This window comes from Pseudopodoces humilis, chromosome 5 (genome assembly GCF_049639895.1).
Source record: "Pseudopodoces humilis isolate 2021_Gansu_Grassland_sample_001 chromosome 5, ASM4963989v1, whole genome shotgun sequence".
Classification (NCBI taxonomy): Eukaryota; Metazoa; Chordata; class Aves; order Passeriformes; family Paridae; genus Pseudopodoces; species Pseudopodoces humilis.
The window spans coordinates 25695024-25711359 of record NC_142204.1 but is presented as its reverse complement, the minus strand read 5'-3'; the positions used below and the strand labels follow the sequence as shown (position 1 = coordinate 25711359).

Sequence of the window (16336 nt, the reverse complement as noted above, 5' to 3'; positions counted from 1 at the left end):
AAGTATTTACTTTTTTCCTGGAACTTTTCCCTGACATTTTGAGACTGTGTCAAGAAAATAATAGTACTGTTGCTTTTAGTTATGAAGGCATATTAAAATAATGTGTGTTGTGTGTCCCTTTGCAAGATACTTTGTGGAGCCCATTCAATAAAGACACTGTAGAAACAAGTCACGATGACCCTGAATTCTATTTAGTACCAGAACAATTTGACTGGAATAAATATAGCTCATGAAAATGGCTTTCATCTGAAAAGTACTAAGGAAGGAGTTCTAGGAAAAAAGATGCTTTTGTGTTCTGCAGTAAAAGAGTCACTAAGAGCAACTAATGGTTAATTTTCCCTTCAGTGGTATTATTTGGCTGAACAACTGGTAACAGTAGATTGCTCATGTTTAATGACGGGCAGTTACTTGCTTTGTCATTTTTCAAGGGCAGTCATCACAAACTAACACTTCTTTCCCCAAGAGTTAAAACTGCTTTCAAATTGGATTTTTGTAAATTAGCATTGTTTATTTTGTATGTTGGTATTTCTGCCAGTGCTTTATTGAATAAGGACATTAGATCTTGTTGGAGGAATTGTCATGTGAAACTGGAGTATAATTGCCTGCTCCTGATCATTTTAGGATCCTGTGTCATTCTAAATGAATGTCGAGTTGTTAGCCTAATTTTTTTCATATAAAAACATCATAAGCAGTATATAGTTTTGTATGTGTTCCCTTCACTCAGACTTTGTTACTCTTCTAAATCTTTGCTATATAATGTATCACTCTTTTGAGATGCTAAAAGCTGAAATAAATTAATGTTTATGTATGGATTAAATACTTATATTCTTCAGAGTAACAAGTGTCACACTGTATAATTCTATAGCTATATTAAAGCAGGAATTAAGCTAATGCCAGAGCCACTGACCTTTTCCTACTGTTTATGTAGGAATTTAAGGATTAATTTCCTTGAATTAACTTATCATAGAAAAGATTCTGATACATGATTATCAATATGCTACTTTTCTCTGCAGGTGGTTTTCCGAGGAGGAGAAGGGGCTTTGCAAGTCCTACCTCCTCTGGTTGATGTTATTCCTGAGGCAAGACTGAATCTTGTGATTTACCATCTCCAGCAAGGTAAATACACCTTCCTCTGGCTCTTTCATAGCTTCAGGGATGACATTAATTCATCTTATCTCAACTTATTCAATGCTTTTTTTCCTTTGCAGTAAAATGTAATTTATTTCACTTTCTGTTCCTCTGTAAAATAGTGAAGTAAAAGTTCCGATGGCTTGCAGAGAAGGGCTTTAATACTGTGCACTCGAAAAAAGCCTACTTCAGCAAAGTATAGGAGGTTCTTGGGTTGCAGGAGATGGCTTTGAGGATGGTAGTGTTTATTTGTTTCTAGTGAGGGGACCTCTCCTCTACCTGAGTATGTGAGAATGGTAGGCATATGTCCTGTAAAGGCAAGGACAACCATTTCTGTAAATGCAGCACAAACAAAATATGAACCAAAGTGACTGTGAACAAGATATTTCATTAAAATCTACTTTACAATTCCTAAAGAATGCAGATAGGTAGCCAGAATCAGTTGGTAAGGATTTTCTACTTGTATCTCTTCTGTGTTTGCCAGCTTCTTTGAACTGTATCTGAGTTTTTCAGAGCTATTTCTATTCTCCCATCGTGTTCTTTTATTCAACAGTGGGTTGATTGGCTGTATTATTCAAGGCAGGTCCAATTAGATCAGTTTGCTTAAAGCCATGTCCAGACAAGCATCCAGTCAGAACTTCCTCTGATCTACTTTGAGTCCACTGCTTTCTCTCACTCTGTGGAACCTGTTTCCATATACTCTGTACCCTCCTATCAGTTAATTGTAGACAGTGATAAGATCTCCCCTGACATCCTTTCTCTGAAAGCTAAGCAAACTCAGTTCTCTCCGTTTCTGCTCAGCCATCTTCCTGCCTTGGGAGCCCTCAGTTGAGCTCACTCCAGTGTTTATGGTAGGATTCCAAATCTGAACACAGTAATCATGTGCAACCTCACAACTGCCAAATATAGAATCCCTTCCCTTACCACGATGGCTCCATTTATGCTAATATGATCCAGTGTGCAGTTGGCCTCCTTTGTTGCAAGGCTGCACTGTCTGCCAGATTGCCTTTTAGCCAGTCAACTCCCCACCTGACTTGCTCAGGCATGTTTCAAACCAAGCAAGATGCAAGACTTGCATTTTGCCTCCACTGAACTTCATCAGATTTCTTTTAGCCCATTTTTTCAGCCTACTGATCTACTTCTCAATATCTGGGAGCGTTCTTTACAATCTATTATCATTTGCAGACTTGCTCAGAGTACTCTATGCTATCATCTCATGGATCATTAATAAGAACAAGTTATTCTACAGTTTTAGTCCCTGGGGCATTCGATTAGTAATGAGCCACCTATTGGATTTTGTACGACTGATCACTGTCCTTTGGTAGTGGTAGTTCAGCCAGTTTTCCATGCCCTTACAGTCTTACTTATCCAGTCCTATCTTTCAAGTTTGTATGAGAGACCATGTCAAAGGCATTGCTAAAGTCAGGGTGTACAGCATCAACCATTATCCTCTTATTCACACAACCAGTCATACCTTGAATTAATGAGTATATTTTGGCATTGGTAAATCCATGTCTGCTGTCCCCAGCCACCTTTCTTCTGTCCAGTATTATTTTTGCCAGTGTCACTATAGGCAGTATTGGTACCACTTCCAATTATCTTTCACAATAATATTGTTGATAATAACATACATTTCAAATTAAGTTCTACTTACATGGAAACAAAGTGCATCCCATGCATCAGTTAAAAATCAGTCTTGTTTACTCATATGCTGTTAACCTTGCAGTAATTTTCATTAGTTAGGTTCTGCTCTTCACTGTGATAGACAAATGACTTACATACTGACAAAGAAGGTCCAGGAGAATTCAGACTTAAACCTCTTTTCTGGTTTGACTTAGTTTCCATTTTTAAGTCTTGCTAGGGTAGCAGCATTAGCTAGGAAAGTGAAAAATTCTTACTTATTGTGACTACAGCTGATGCTTCAAAACTTGAAAGGTCTCTGATAAACGTTGGCTTGTGATAATATATCCTCTGAACTGGAATGACTGAAGCACAAACATGCACTCCCTTGTTTCAGCTCTTCAGGGTAGTGATTTCTAACAGGGTTTGAGGTCAGTTGGTATCCTGCTGAAATCTGCTCCCATGAGATTTGCTTCTGTTGGAGCCTCAAGAGAATAGTTCTGTGTTGATGGTCTACACTCTGTTGATAAAAATAAGGGTTACTGTCATTTTTTTTTTGGTGGTGGTGCTGGTGGTGGTGGTCTGAGCTAGCCAAAAATATCAGAAAGAAAAGAAGAAAAAAGAAAAACAAAGGTAATGACTTTTAGCTAGTACATTGTGCTGTCTTACTATGCGACTTTTCTAGGGAACAGTAAGAAAGCAGAGGTGATGGGTGGGAGCCTGGCAGCTCCAGTGTATATTGCCTTAAGTGCCTACATGGATTGTATGTTATAGTGAAAAAAATTTTTATTTGATAAGGCTTATTTGTGTGGGCAATTAGTATAATCTGTACTAACAAAATTTTGCCAGTAACAGAGGATGTTCACTACGTTGGTTTACAAAGCCAACCATAGTGCCAACATCTTTTTTAATTTAGGTGAAGTTTAGGATCTATTCAGTTTATATAATTATTGTGTGGAAAGGAAGTTGTTTATAGATTTCAAACACCACATTTAAATTTCTATACTAGCAGTGCTTTTTCCTTGTTAATTAGGGTCTGCTGGGCAGATGCTGAAATATTGCTAAGGAAAAGATGAAGTTTCCCTACAGCATCATGTTACCGTATTCTCTTTGAGGGCTAAATAAATATGAGAAAACAAAATACATGAAGATGATGGATTTAATATTTTGACCTTGTGCTGTTAAGAAGGAAGCCACTGGATTATGAACAAAGGGGCCAAACAATCTCTGCTAGGAAAACTATAGTAAATAAGAAGCTATTACTCACTCTGAGTTTGTTATTTGAGTTCTAGAAAACTATCACCATTATACAGAAATTCACAGTGATTTATAGCTACCTTTCTCCTCCTGTCTAAATGGCTTATTTCTTAGTCTATGACTATTGGGGAATATTGTATAGGATGAGTGACTTGTTCTAATACAGCGTACTATGGATTGTCATGCATTCTGATGTCTGGCATTTCAGATGATGTGCAGGAGGCTTATAACCTGATTAAGGACCTGGAACCTACAGCTCCACAGGTAATTGGAAAATGATGACATGGCACATAAAGACAGAGGTTACAAACTGGTAGGAAACCTGCCACATACAAAACTGGTATCCTGAAGACAGCTTGCCCCATTCCCACTCTTAAAACTCATGTATTTTCATCCCTTCCTCAACAATTAATTTAATGTGTGTGCATAAATTCATATGCATATGGGCATATATGAATACGTAAGCTATTTATTACTGTACCACCTGGGTTCAGCTAAGAATACAGCTCTGTTGTGTGCAGCCTTGCTTTTGGGAAATGGACCATTACTGTATAGGTAAAAGCCCCCTTACAGTTATAGCCGGTTGTCTGCCTCGTGGTGATTTCCTAGCTCAGATGCTCATATAGTTTGTCCTGAAGCCATTTCAATTAAAATGAGCTAAATTAAACAGTTTTAATAAATAGTATTTTCTAATCCCATCACACTTTGGCTGCCATGAGTGAAAACTGCAGTGTCCCTTGGCTGCTACTGTAATTTTCTTCTGTGGCAGTTCCAGCATCTTTAGTGTCTGATTTATTCCTCTTTGCTGTTTATTTTCCAAAGGTCACATAGCTGGGCATAAAAGAGACCTTTCATGAGTCTCTGTAAGATGGAGAGAGGGAGGGAAGGAGGGAGGGAGGGAGGGAAGGAGGGAGGGAGGGAGGGAGGGAAAAGGAAAACCTCAAAAACACAGATCCGGTGATTCTGTGCTGAGGAGTGAGGAGTGTCTTCTGATGTTGGTTTACACTTCTTGCATTTTTCAGTATAGCAAAACTTAACTTGAAAAGTTTTCTGCAGCTATTGGTCCTTTTGTGGCCTTTGTTGTCTCAATACACTTGGCTAATAATTCTTGATCACATTTTGGAATTAGAATCTTTGTGCTTTCTTTTTTTCCATTTCTGACTCCCACTTGTAAGGAACTCCCTGCTAAGACTTGCAAAACTACTTCTGAAACCTTCTTAAGTACTTCTCAGATTTCTTCTTTGTCTCAATGCCTGTAGGATAATAATTAGGCATCTGTAACACAGTTTATGTGCTGAAATGATTACTTACTATCCTGGCTAGTGCTCTGAGATTCCTTCTGTACATTCTGTTGTTGGTCTCTTGAAAGATCTCTCTTCTTCTGTGTTTTCCTCTGTGACAGAGCTGTCCTGGTTTATCAGGAGTACCTACTAAAATAGATTTATAGATATAACTGTTAATTATAAGATTTGGGTAAGACAAAAGAGTCTGTTACATGCTGAGAAAAATTTGTTCAGAGAAGAATTAAACTGTAGTTTCTCATACTAGAGATTACAGGCTACTCAACTTCTGTTCCTAATTTCACTAGAGTAACATGGCCACAGAGCACAAACCTCTTGACATATTTGTCCTGATGAGAAACACTATGAATTTTGCAGCAACGATGTCAGTGGTTATGGTTAACCAATGTGCGTATTTGAAAGGGGATCTGTGCTTTAATATAACAATAGTGCACTTCTTGGTGATATGATGTTGAAGAGGGCATGAAAGTATGATACCATATTCCTCTTGGTGCATTGTCTTTGACCATAAAACTTAGCAGAAAACACTATACCCCTCTGCATCTAACATATTTAGTAGAAGTGACTACCTAGCAAGTAAAATGTATTTTGGGGGAATAAATTAATACTGCATTTAAGCACCACCACAGTAACCAGCTACCTACTAAAGTCAGTTGTGATAGAGTTGAATTAATAAAGAAAATAATGTACACATAGGATTTTATGTGTCTTCTGAAATCTTCACCATGTCTTCTCTGATCCCTTTTAACTTTTTTTCTTTTTTCCAGGAGTACATCCTCAAAGGGGTGGTAAATGCAGCACTTGGACAAGAAATGGGCTCGGTGAGTAATGCCCGTGAGGTTCTCCGGCTTCTCCAACAATACAATGTGAGCAGATCTGTAGAAACTGGAATGGAGTGAAAGGGGCAGTCATTTCTTATTTAGATTGCAGGATTTCTGGGTCTCTTAACCTCCTTCTGTACAATAATCATTCCAGAATGAGTGAAATGCAAATTTCTGTTGGTGGTCTTGTTGTAAATCAAGATGAATTCGATTTCTCTATCCTGCTTCCAAAATCTCCATTTGCTTTGTACAGTGTTCTTCTTTATCTAGGCACATAGAGTGGCACATTTACCTTTTCTGGTTTTGCTTCAGCTCTGGTTTATCTGTTAGTTCCTCCCCAGGTGTTCCTCAGAGCATTATTTTCACTGTGTATTATAGCATCACCCCTGTAACTCATCTTGGATTTATTTTTTATTCGTCTTCCAGAGAGATCATCTGAAAATTGCTCAACAGTTCTTCCAGTTGGTGGGGGAATCAGCCAGTGAATGTGGTATGTTTGAAATGTTCTTTTTACATTAAGTAAGCCATCTTAAAATATCCAAGTGTATACCATCATATCTGTGTCTGACTGCTGACTGTTAGCAAGAATATTGCTAGGCATTTTGTTTCTATAGGATGAGTTTCAGAAAGTCTAAATTGTAGTCTAAAGCAAATTTTCAAGTTTAAATTAGAAGTCTTGATACCAAACCTTACTATATGATTTCATCTGGAAAAGAGGTTCTACTACCTCTTTTGTGCAGTCTTCATGAGAGACACTGTGGCAGCTTGCCTTTGCTTAATAATCCCCATTAGAGAAACAGAAGACAACAGCCTAATTAATTAGATGAAGTGAGTGGCTGAAACCTCACAGGCAGAGATACACAAGTACAAATCTAGGACCACTAATCAAAGCCTGTCAAGTACATAGAGTCATAGCATGGAGCATGCCCTGAAACTGAGGACTTTGGCTACAGGGAGAAATGGAAGCTCTGGGACTAATTTCTTGCTTGACTAAGAGAGGAAAAAAAAGGCATTACAACCCACCCACCACCTTGCCCCAAAATCAGTATATTTTCAATATTTAGTTTTACCTACTCAATAATAGACCAAACCAAGTTCTTCTCTTCCCTTCTCTTTGCCAAAACCAAAAATCCCAAATAAAAAAAGTCAGTAGTTGTAACATGGGAATTCAGATTAAATGGGGCTTGGCGGTTTCCTTTGTAGGCGTTGTCACTTAGTATTGTTTCTTTATGGGGGGTAGCTTGTGCATGTTTATGGACAGACAGCTCATGGTCTTCAGACACAGAATGCTATCTCTTGTGTCCATGGTGACTAAAGAGAAGGAGCTCCAGAGACAGAGTGGTATCACTCATGAAAGTTTCAGAAATACAGTTGAGCCATTCTATTCTGTTCTCCTTGCAGCCCTGATACTATTGGTACTATCAGAGAATTTCACATTGGAAGGATGGAAGTGGTTCCATAGATGAGATTTCCCTAACTCATTGCTTTCACATTGAAGCAATCCCTTTAGAGTTGGGATTCCAGAAAACAGGAAGAAAGAATATGAACTATAGCACTGGAGAACTCGGTTAGTGGGAACATCTTAATGCCTATAGCAGTCATGCAGATGTGACAAGTGACCAGGGCACACATGGATAAAAATAATACAGGGATAGTCAGGGAAAAGATATTCAGGGAGAAGATTTCTTGTGAAGATATAGCCCAAAATTAAAATTGTTAGGAAGCAAAACTTACTGTGAAATATTTTTAAACTCATATGCAAAATAAAGATACATAGGCTGAGACTTCAACCTTTCAATGGCTGGGGCAGGGGGAATGGCAACAGAAATGTAATACAATTAGGAAAGTGGATTACCTGAAAAAAATGAGCCTATGGGAAGAATTGGTTCCAATCAGAGGTAAAAGGAAACATCAGTACTGCAAGCATCTTACCCTCTGGTATTTCCATGTAAGAACTGCTTTGTCATCTTCTTCAAAGTTTGTGGGAGGAAACTGCCACAGAGGAGAGCACGCAGTTCAGGGTAATTCCTTTAAAGGTAAAATAGTGTGAGGGGTTTTGTTTAACCTCACATGAAGAACAGATGGAGGTCAACAAACTGTAGATAGGAAATAGAAGAGGCAAACAGTTATATTTAGGTAGAATATAACAAAAAAACAAACAAATGAAGCCCAAGTATGTGTTTTATACAAATATTAGATATTTTTTTAAATGTTGGATGAAGTGGAATGCCTGATTTTGGAAGAGAAGCTAAAAACGATAATTATTTTTTTATGTGATAGGAGGAAGGTAACATGTAGGATATTGTTTCTATTTAATGTACAATAGGGATTGTACAATAAATAAACATAGATTGTATATAAGTAAAGATACATAAATATAGATAAATAGATGATGCCAGTGGAAAAATGGTTCTAAATATTTTGAAAACTCTCAAAATAAATATATTTTCTTTATCAATTAGTAAAATTATATTGTTTTCAATTATATGTTTAGATAGGCAACTCATCCTATTGAAGCCAAATTATTCACCAGCCAGCCTAGATAGGAACTGTGAGTGGCATATTAAACAGGTTACAGATTTTATATAGAAAGATAGATACTAGTTGGAGACTTCTGTTCTGCCCATATTGACCTAATAAATGCAATTACATGGCATAATAAACAGCATGAACTTTTTGTTTCTATCTTTCTTAGAGAAAACACAAGTGAACAGGTAACTCTGGACCAATATTGAATTGAATAGCACCCAAGTTAAAATTTTATTATGAAATTACAATTCTACTACAGTCATCTGAGCATAATCAAATTCAAAATCCACATGTTAGCAAATACCTCAAAAAATGTCTACAGTACTAATCCTAAGAAGAGAAGCTACATAATAACCCTTCTAATTTCTAGGAGAAAATTTACAGAGAAATAGCAGTGAAAAGGATAAAATGCACCTGATTTGAACACTTGAAAGAACCTTTTGTTTCTCTAAAGAAAGGGCTTGTATTCATAATTAATGAGCTATAGGAGACAAATAATGACATGACTAGGTTTGCCAATGGCACAAAATTACCCATAGTAGTACAAATAAAAGCTTCCATAATGATGAAAGATGTGAAAGACTATATAAGACTGGGTAATAATATGCAAATTAAATTTAGCAAAATTATTGGAAAAGTTGAAGAGGATCTTAAGAATTGATGAGGAAAGAGAAAAAAATAATTACTGTGTCATTGTATACAGATGTGATTCTTTTTCTGGAATACTGTCTACAGTTCTGGTTCTTACATTTCTTAAAAAAATATCAAGAAAGGATACAATAAATACAGCAAGGATCATCAAAGAAAGGGGATAGATTCTTGAAGTAGGAGAAAAGGAGAGATTAAATAAAGCAGAATACATGGGCTGAAAAATGATGACTGAGTTTGATGATGTCCATCATAAACAACAAGAAAAGGAGGAATAGAAAAGGATTATTTACTGTACAATACAAAAATCAAAGAGCATTGACAAATTATCACTCATGACAATTAAACAGCATTAATTACTTTTTTACATAACACAACTTATTTGATAGGAAAACTTGTGAGAACCAGAATGTATAAAAAATGTTGCAGATGAAATGTCCGTTGGCTGTTTAACCCAAATTTTTCAGCAGTGATTAAGAAGTCCTTAGTGCACATTGTTGAGAGCTGGGATAAACTTCAGCAGAAGTGCCATTGCATACCACAGTATGTATTATATGTGAAATCAGAATATTTTCTTTCTATAGCTGTATATTCTTACCCAGCAAACTCTGAACTAGACAAACATTGGATTCAATATAATAGTTTTTATGTTCTTAGGTAACCTAGCATATTAGCCACTCTGTTGATTACTTGTGGTCATTTGTTTTCCTGTATTTGGAATGGAGAACAGAGTTCTTGCTGTTTGTATACTTGGGCTTTTCCCAAGTAGCTGGCCATGCTGTTCAAGCATGTACGTCATGCTTCAGCACTTCCCATCCAACTAGTCCTTCCAAGGATCTTCAAGGTCTTTATCAAGTTGCTTAGCTGCTTTGCAGATTTATAATACAGGAATAAGTTGTTGTTTGTTAGAGTGAGGAAATCCTTTGCTGTGTCTTTGCTTGCAGCTGGGCCTGTCACAGTTTTGCTTGGGATAGAGTTAAATTTCTTCTTAGAGAATGGTACAGTGATGCATTTTGAATGTAGTGTAAGAATAATGTTGATAACACAGTGATGTTTTAGTTGTTGCAAAGTCAAGGACTTTACAGTTTCCCATGCTCTGCCAGTGAGGAGCTGCACAAGAAGCTGGGAGGGAACCTGGCCAGGACAGCTGATCTGAATGAGCTGAAGGGTGATTTCATGCCATGGAACACCATGCCCAGTACATGAACTGGGGGGAGTTGGCTGGGAGGGGCTTACTGTGGTTTGGGGGGGGGGGGATGGGGACTGGGCATGGATCAGTTGGTGAGCAATTGTATCATTTGATCATTTCTTTCTCCTGAGTTTTATTCCTCTCTCTCTTTCTCCCCTTTTCACTACTATTATCACTATTATTATTACTAATAATATTTAATTTCAATTATCAAACCATTCTTATCTCAGCCCACAAGTTTTAATTTCTTTTTTTTTTAGTGGGGAGGAGGGTAGAGTGAACAAGCAGCTGAGAGGTACTTAGTTGCCAGCTGGGGTTAAACTGCAAAAATGAACAAGGCTTCTTATTTCAATGTGGGTTATCAAAAAATAATGGGTTAGAATGAAGATGTGGAATATTTTTTCTGACTTGCTTTTGTTAACTGTAGAAATCCTATTGACTGCATTAAGAAGAGCAGCAACAGGAGTTTAGGAAGAACACAGTGTTATTTATTTGTAGTCATTTGTAGTCATCAATTAAGCCCTTTAGTTTTTTTAATTAGATCTCTACCTTGAAGGTTCAAGGAACATGGAGTAAATGTGCAAGTCATTTCCATTAAATGTACACATTTTATCTCATGTTGGATGTTGTGCACTTTAACAGGGGACAGACAAAACAAAAACTAAAAAACATCCAAGAAGCACTTAAGAGTGTAGGAGTCAAGATTCATTCTCTAGCAGCAATAAATAACACCTGAAGAGCAGCTTGGAGTTTTTTTAAGCTTGATAAAAATTCTTAATCCTAATGACATGGAATGGAACAGACATTACAAAGGAGGATATAAGTAGATTTTTATAGTTAGTTCTCATTCTCTTCTCCTGGGGTCTCAACTGGGTGGGAAATTAAACAGATTTCTTTTAAGGAGAAAATGGAGCACCAAGGAACATCAGTGAAAACAAATTAACATTCCAATTAAATGCAGGGTTTCTGGTGCTTAGCATAAGTCTTACAAACTACCCAAAACCACTGCAAGCATAATGAAAAAGAACACCCTATTTGTTTTCAGTGGTCCTCTTTTAGGACCAACTCAGGCATATTTGATGTTGGGTGAGAGGAATTAAACATTTCTGAACTTCATGCAGTCTTTAAGGTTCTCTTAGGTCAACGTAAGTAGTTTTTTCAAATGACAAATTTTTCCACTTTCTGCATAAGCCACATGGAGTGCAATAGAAAATTCTAGGTTTTCTGTCACTAGGTAGTATTCATTGCTGAGTTCTATGAGATACACAGATGTTTCACTTGTTTGGTTTTTTTAAAGGAACCTTTCAGTAAAATATATGGGGGATGGTGTGCTGGGATAATAAAGCTTTCTGCCAAAATTTGGACAACTAACATTTAGAAACACTCCAATAATTTATGGGAATATTGTGTTTCTAATATTTTGTTACTGTGATTCATTTTTTACTAAAAATGCATCCTCAGTTTTAAGTCTTCTTTGCATGTCTTGCATTTTTTAAATTTTGTTGAAAATAAATTGTGATTTTATGAACTTCAGAAATCAAATTTCAGAGGAAAGGGGCATTTTTGAGTTATCTGTAGTCTCATTAATCAGTGTTTTTTGGCTCTTTTTTATAAAACTCTCTGTTATTGTCCAGTAAAGGCATATATTTGTCATGAAAACTACGCCTGCATGTAAAAAAGGATAGATAAATATACAGACCAGTTTCTGCTTCCAAGCGAACACTTCATGAAAACCAAATAATCTTCTGAAGCTGAAGAACTGAATGGTGTGGTTCAGACATAGATAAGGATTGATTGTCTCTGTATGGAAATGACAGGACATCCAAGATCAGTATCTCCTAGTGCTAAAAGATAAGAAATAAGAGTATTTTGCTTTCCTTTGAAACGTATTTTGACATCTTATGTAGTGCTTTCCAGGAATAATTACTACCTACCATATTTAAAGGAGAATATACAATTTTCCAGTTGAACGCTCAATTTTGTGTGGTAGTATGGAGTCAAAATATTGGTCTTTTGTTACATGAAATTTCTCAACACAGAAAAGATATTTTAATTTTTTGGTGTGGATGGATTGATGGTAACCAATAGCTAGGAGCAGATTACCTCAGGGATATTGGTAGCTTTAGGATCTTTTCTCTTGTTACCTTTCCAAACTGCACAGAGCACCATCCTCTCTTACGATTACTTAGTATAGTGGGATAGTAGTGGTTTGGTATCACTTCCATTTAGGCCTTCTCAGCTGCTACCTCAGTTCATCCATGTCTGCTAGCTGGCTCTAACAAAAATTACTCCTAGTAAGCTTACTTCAGAATCTTTAAAAAAGCTTTGAGATAGTTTTCAGTAACACAGCTTGCAATGTCAGAGTAGGTGACAGCATCATATGGTTGCAACAAAGTTTATGATGACATGTATAGCAGCAAAGTTTAGTGACACTCATTCGAACTGATATGTCTAAGTTATTTATGGTTTCACCTCTTGTGAGCAATGTGGTAATTCCAAATGCATGGACATCAATTTCCATACTGTCTGATACCACTGAGTATTTTACCTCTTCCTGTATTAATTCTTTTGTATAACAATATTTTCAGTATATCAAGTTTACTCTCTTACGCAAACTAAAATTAAAATATGTAGAGTTGCTTTGTCCAGGATAATCAGGATAAAAGGATAATTTTGAAGAAAGAAGGCTAATGCTGTAAGAATAGCAAACTCAGGCTTTGTATAAAGTGTCATTTCCTAAGAGTAAGAATAATTCATGGTAAAATTATCCTATGAAAATTGTGTCACGGAAAAGACTTTTTTGGTAAAATTGTTATGTGTCTCTGTAGTGTTTGCTGTTGAGCGAAGTCTTGCAAAAATTACTGAATGCTGTAGAGAGAGCTGACAAGATGAACTAATTTTTTTTTCCTAACCTCTAGTATGGTCCTTTGCCTGAAAAGGCAAGCTACACTATTTTTAGAAACTAGCTGCTTTCATAGGTGCCAGTAGTCTTGGCAGTGATTTCTATAATCATGTGTTTTTAAATTCTACAAATTTTGCATTTCTCTTTTGAATTTTAGATACCATTCCAGGGAGACAGTGCATGTCCTCCTGCTTCTTTCTTCTTAGACAATTTCCTAATGTCCTAATTTACCTCAACTCAATCAAGGTTAGTATTATTATTTAGTATTGATAGTTCTGTAATGTATGGAATCACTACTTTTAGACTGTACTATGTGAGACACAATGGAAACATAAAAAGATACAAAAACAAAGCAGTAAAAATAAAATACAGGAGTGGTAGTGGAACATAAGTGGTCAGTACAGTAAATGGATTAAAATGTAAAGAAGCAATTTAGAAAGTAGTACCATGCAGCATGGTGGGCATGATGGACTCATCACGCTTTTAATATAACCATTATCAGTCTTTCTGGTGGCATCACAGAAGATAAGAAACATAATTAAAGGAAGACAATTTTTTAAAAAGTGTATATTTATGGGGTGGGCAGCATGGAGGGAAAAAACCCAAATGTTTTCTTAAGACTTATAAAGTGAGTGATGGAGATTGTTGTCACTGGTTAATAATGGTAATAACTGCTTAATAACTGCTTAATGAGGACAACAGTTTAGTAAACAAGAGTGCGTAAGGAAGATAGGACATGAAGGACTCTAAAAGGAATAACATTTACAGAGAAAGCAGTCACTGAAGGACTAAAATAGGGCAGAATTACCAAAGCAGTAAATTAGGAATGTTATTTTTGCAGAAGTTATCTGAGTATCCTGCAGACAATGTTTCATTTTTCAAAATAAGAGAAGCTTGAAGTCAACATCATGCAGCATTATCAGATCAGTGGATAGAATGGGTATAACTTACAGATACACAGTTAAAGTCAGATGTGAGGAAAGAGGGAGGCTGGAGTGTGATTATGGATTAAATTACTGCAGTCTTGTTTCACTGGTTTGAAAGTAGAGTTGAAATAACTCTGCTTGGTAGGAAGAGGAATGAGAATCTTAAATTATTAAAAGAATTGGGAGATACACAAGATGAGTATAACTGCAATGTTGTAAGGAGTATGAGATCTAAAGAAAAACCTGTGGTTGTAATGGTGCCCAAAAGTAGCTGTTGAGTGAAAAATGGTGAAGGTGTAATGTTTTAAAACTTTGGAAGGAGACCTTTGAAGAAATCCCAGTGGCTTTAGCCACTGGAATGGCTCCAGTGTAGTGGAATGAAGAGATACACCACCACCACTCCAAACTGGAGTATGTGTGTAATTGAAGAAAGGGGAATTAACAGTAAGAATTGCTTTGCCTTACTTGAGCCATCTGAAAGTTGGATTTCTAGTTAGAACTGGTCATCTGGTCTCATTTATTGCCAATGGGTATAGATGGTAATTTTCAGAGAATTCATTCTGTATATTTCTAACATTTATAGTGCAATTAAATACTCCACAGATATGCTTAGCTCTTTCCATTTCCTTGAAAAGGTTCTTAAACCACTAGGTTTAACCCAAAAAGGTCAAAGTTAACTGTCATTACAAACCACCTCCAAGGTACATGGAACAAAAATTTACTGCCTACTACAACTTTTCTTGCTTGCTCCTTTTGAAGTAATTGATCATTCTCATCATTTTTCAGCTGAGACTAGCCATGCTCAGATTTACTTAAGTCATTTCCCTTTACTATAGGTCATAGGGATGCAAAAATTATTCTTTCTGTACCATGTTACAGGCAAGATGTACATGGATTTACCTTTGGTTTTTTATTCACAGGAATAAACTTCAGTAGAATCTCTGCAGCTCTTAAATTGGGGCTGCCCTCTATGAAGATTATTTGCTTGGTATTCTCTCGGGAAGCACCACTTTCATCCATGATCAATTAAAACTGCTTTAGGCATAAGAAAGTCTCAGAGGACACTTTACTATAAATGTATTGCCAGATGCCCCGAGGGTGACATTATAACACTGTCAGGGATTAACGGAGTAAAAAACAACCTGATTCAGGCTCCACTGAGTTGTGGCCACAATGGGAATTCCTCATTTTTAAGCTGGATATCTGAGCATCTCATTGAAATGGACATCACACAGAGGACAGTTGGTTTTATGAAAACATTGAAGACCTCTGAAAAGACCACAAGAGAGTAAACATCCAGTACATATAATGTCATTTAAAAAAGAAAAAGAAAGAAAGAAAGAAACTAGCTGCTGTGAAGAGCTGCTGTGAATGTGTTCTTTCATCAGCAGCACTCATTCATTTCTCCTGGTTTTGGTTTTGAAGTAGGTCTGATCTCTAATATGTGCCAGGACAGGATGGCACATTTTTTGAGTTTGGTTGTTGACCAACCTCAAAATGGAGTTTCTTCTCCATTTTAATTAAAAGATACAATGGGGTCTACTTGAACAAAAGAAAGCATTCACACAGTAAAACTAGCATCTGGCTCACCAACTTTGCTTAACCTGGGACTTGGGCTGATTCACATGAAACTACTATTGAGAAAGAATGCAGTAAAGTATCCTAATCCCTATATGGTTAAACCCATTAGTTCACTGTAAGGGCACTGAAATGTTTTCACAAACTGAGCTTAAGGTTCAGCCCAATTGGTTTATCCTCATGCTGTCACACAGCTTTCTGTATTTGCTGGCTTGTGCATGCTACCATAGACTGTTTGGGTGAAACCTGGACATTTGGCAAATAGTGGCAATCCCTCACCTTTCCTTTCAAGGAACTAGCTTGATGTATGCAGCTGGACTAAATCAGTACCATTTGTAGGCTGCCTGTGACAGTGAGAGGAAGAGGTTCTTCAGTGTCCCTACATCATGAAAGAAGATAATACTGAGAAAAGGATTTGTGCCTTGCTTCGTTTAGCT

General features: G+C 36.7%; 1 protein-coding gene across 2 annotated transcripts in view; it reads left to right on the top strand.

The window, feature by feature from the left end:
* Positions 1-16336, top strand: part of IFT56 (intraflagellar transport 56) — a 45721-nt gene that overhangs the window by 18890 nt on the left and 10495 nt on the right. For both annotated transcript variants that reach the window (XM_014256578.2, XM_088055112.1), the window contains 5 exons: positions 1014-1116; positions 4214-4269; positions 6074-6127; positions 6554-6617; positions 13553-13641. In XM_014256578.2, coding sequence (XP_014112053.1) covers positions 1014-1116; positions 4214-4269; positions 6074-6127; positions 6554-6617; positions 13553-13641 — 366 coding nt within the window. The remainder of the gene's footprint in view (positions 1-1013; positions 1117-4213; positions 4270-6073; positions 6128-6553; positions 6618-13552; positions 13642-16336) is intronic.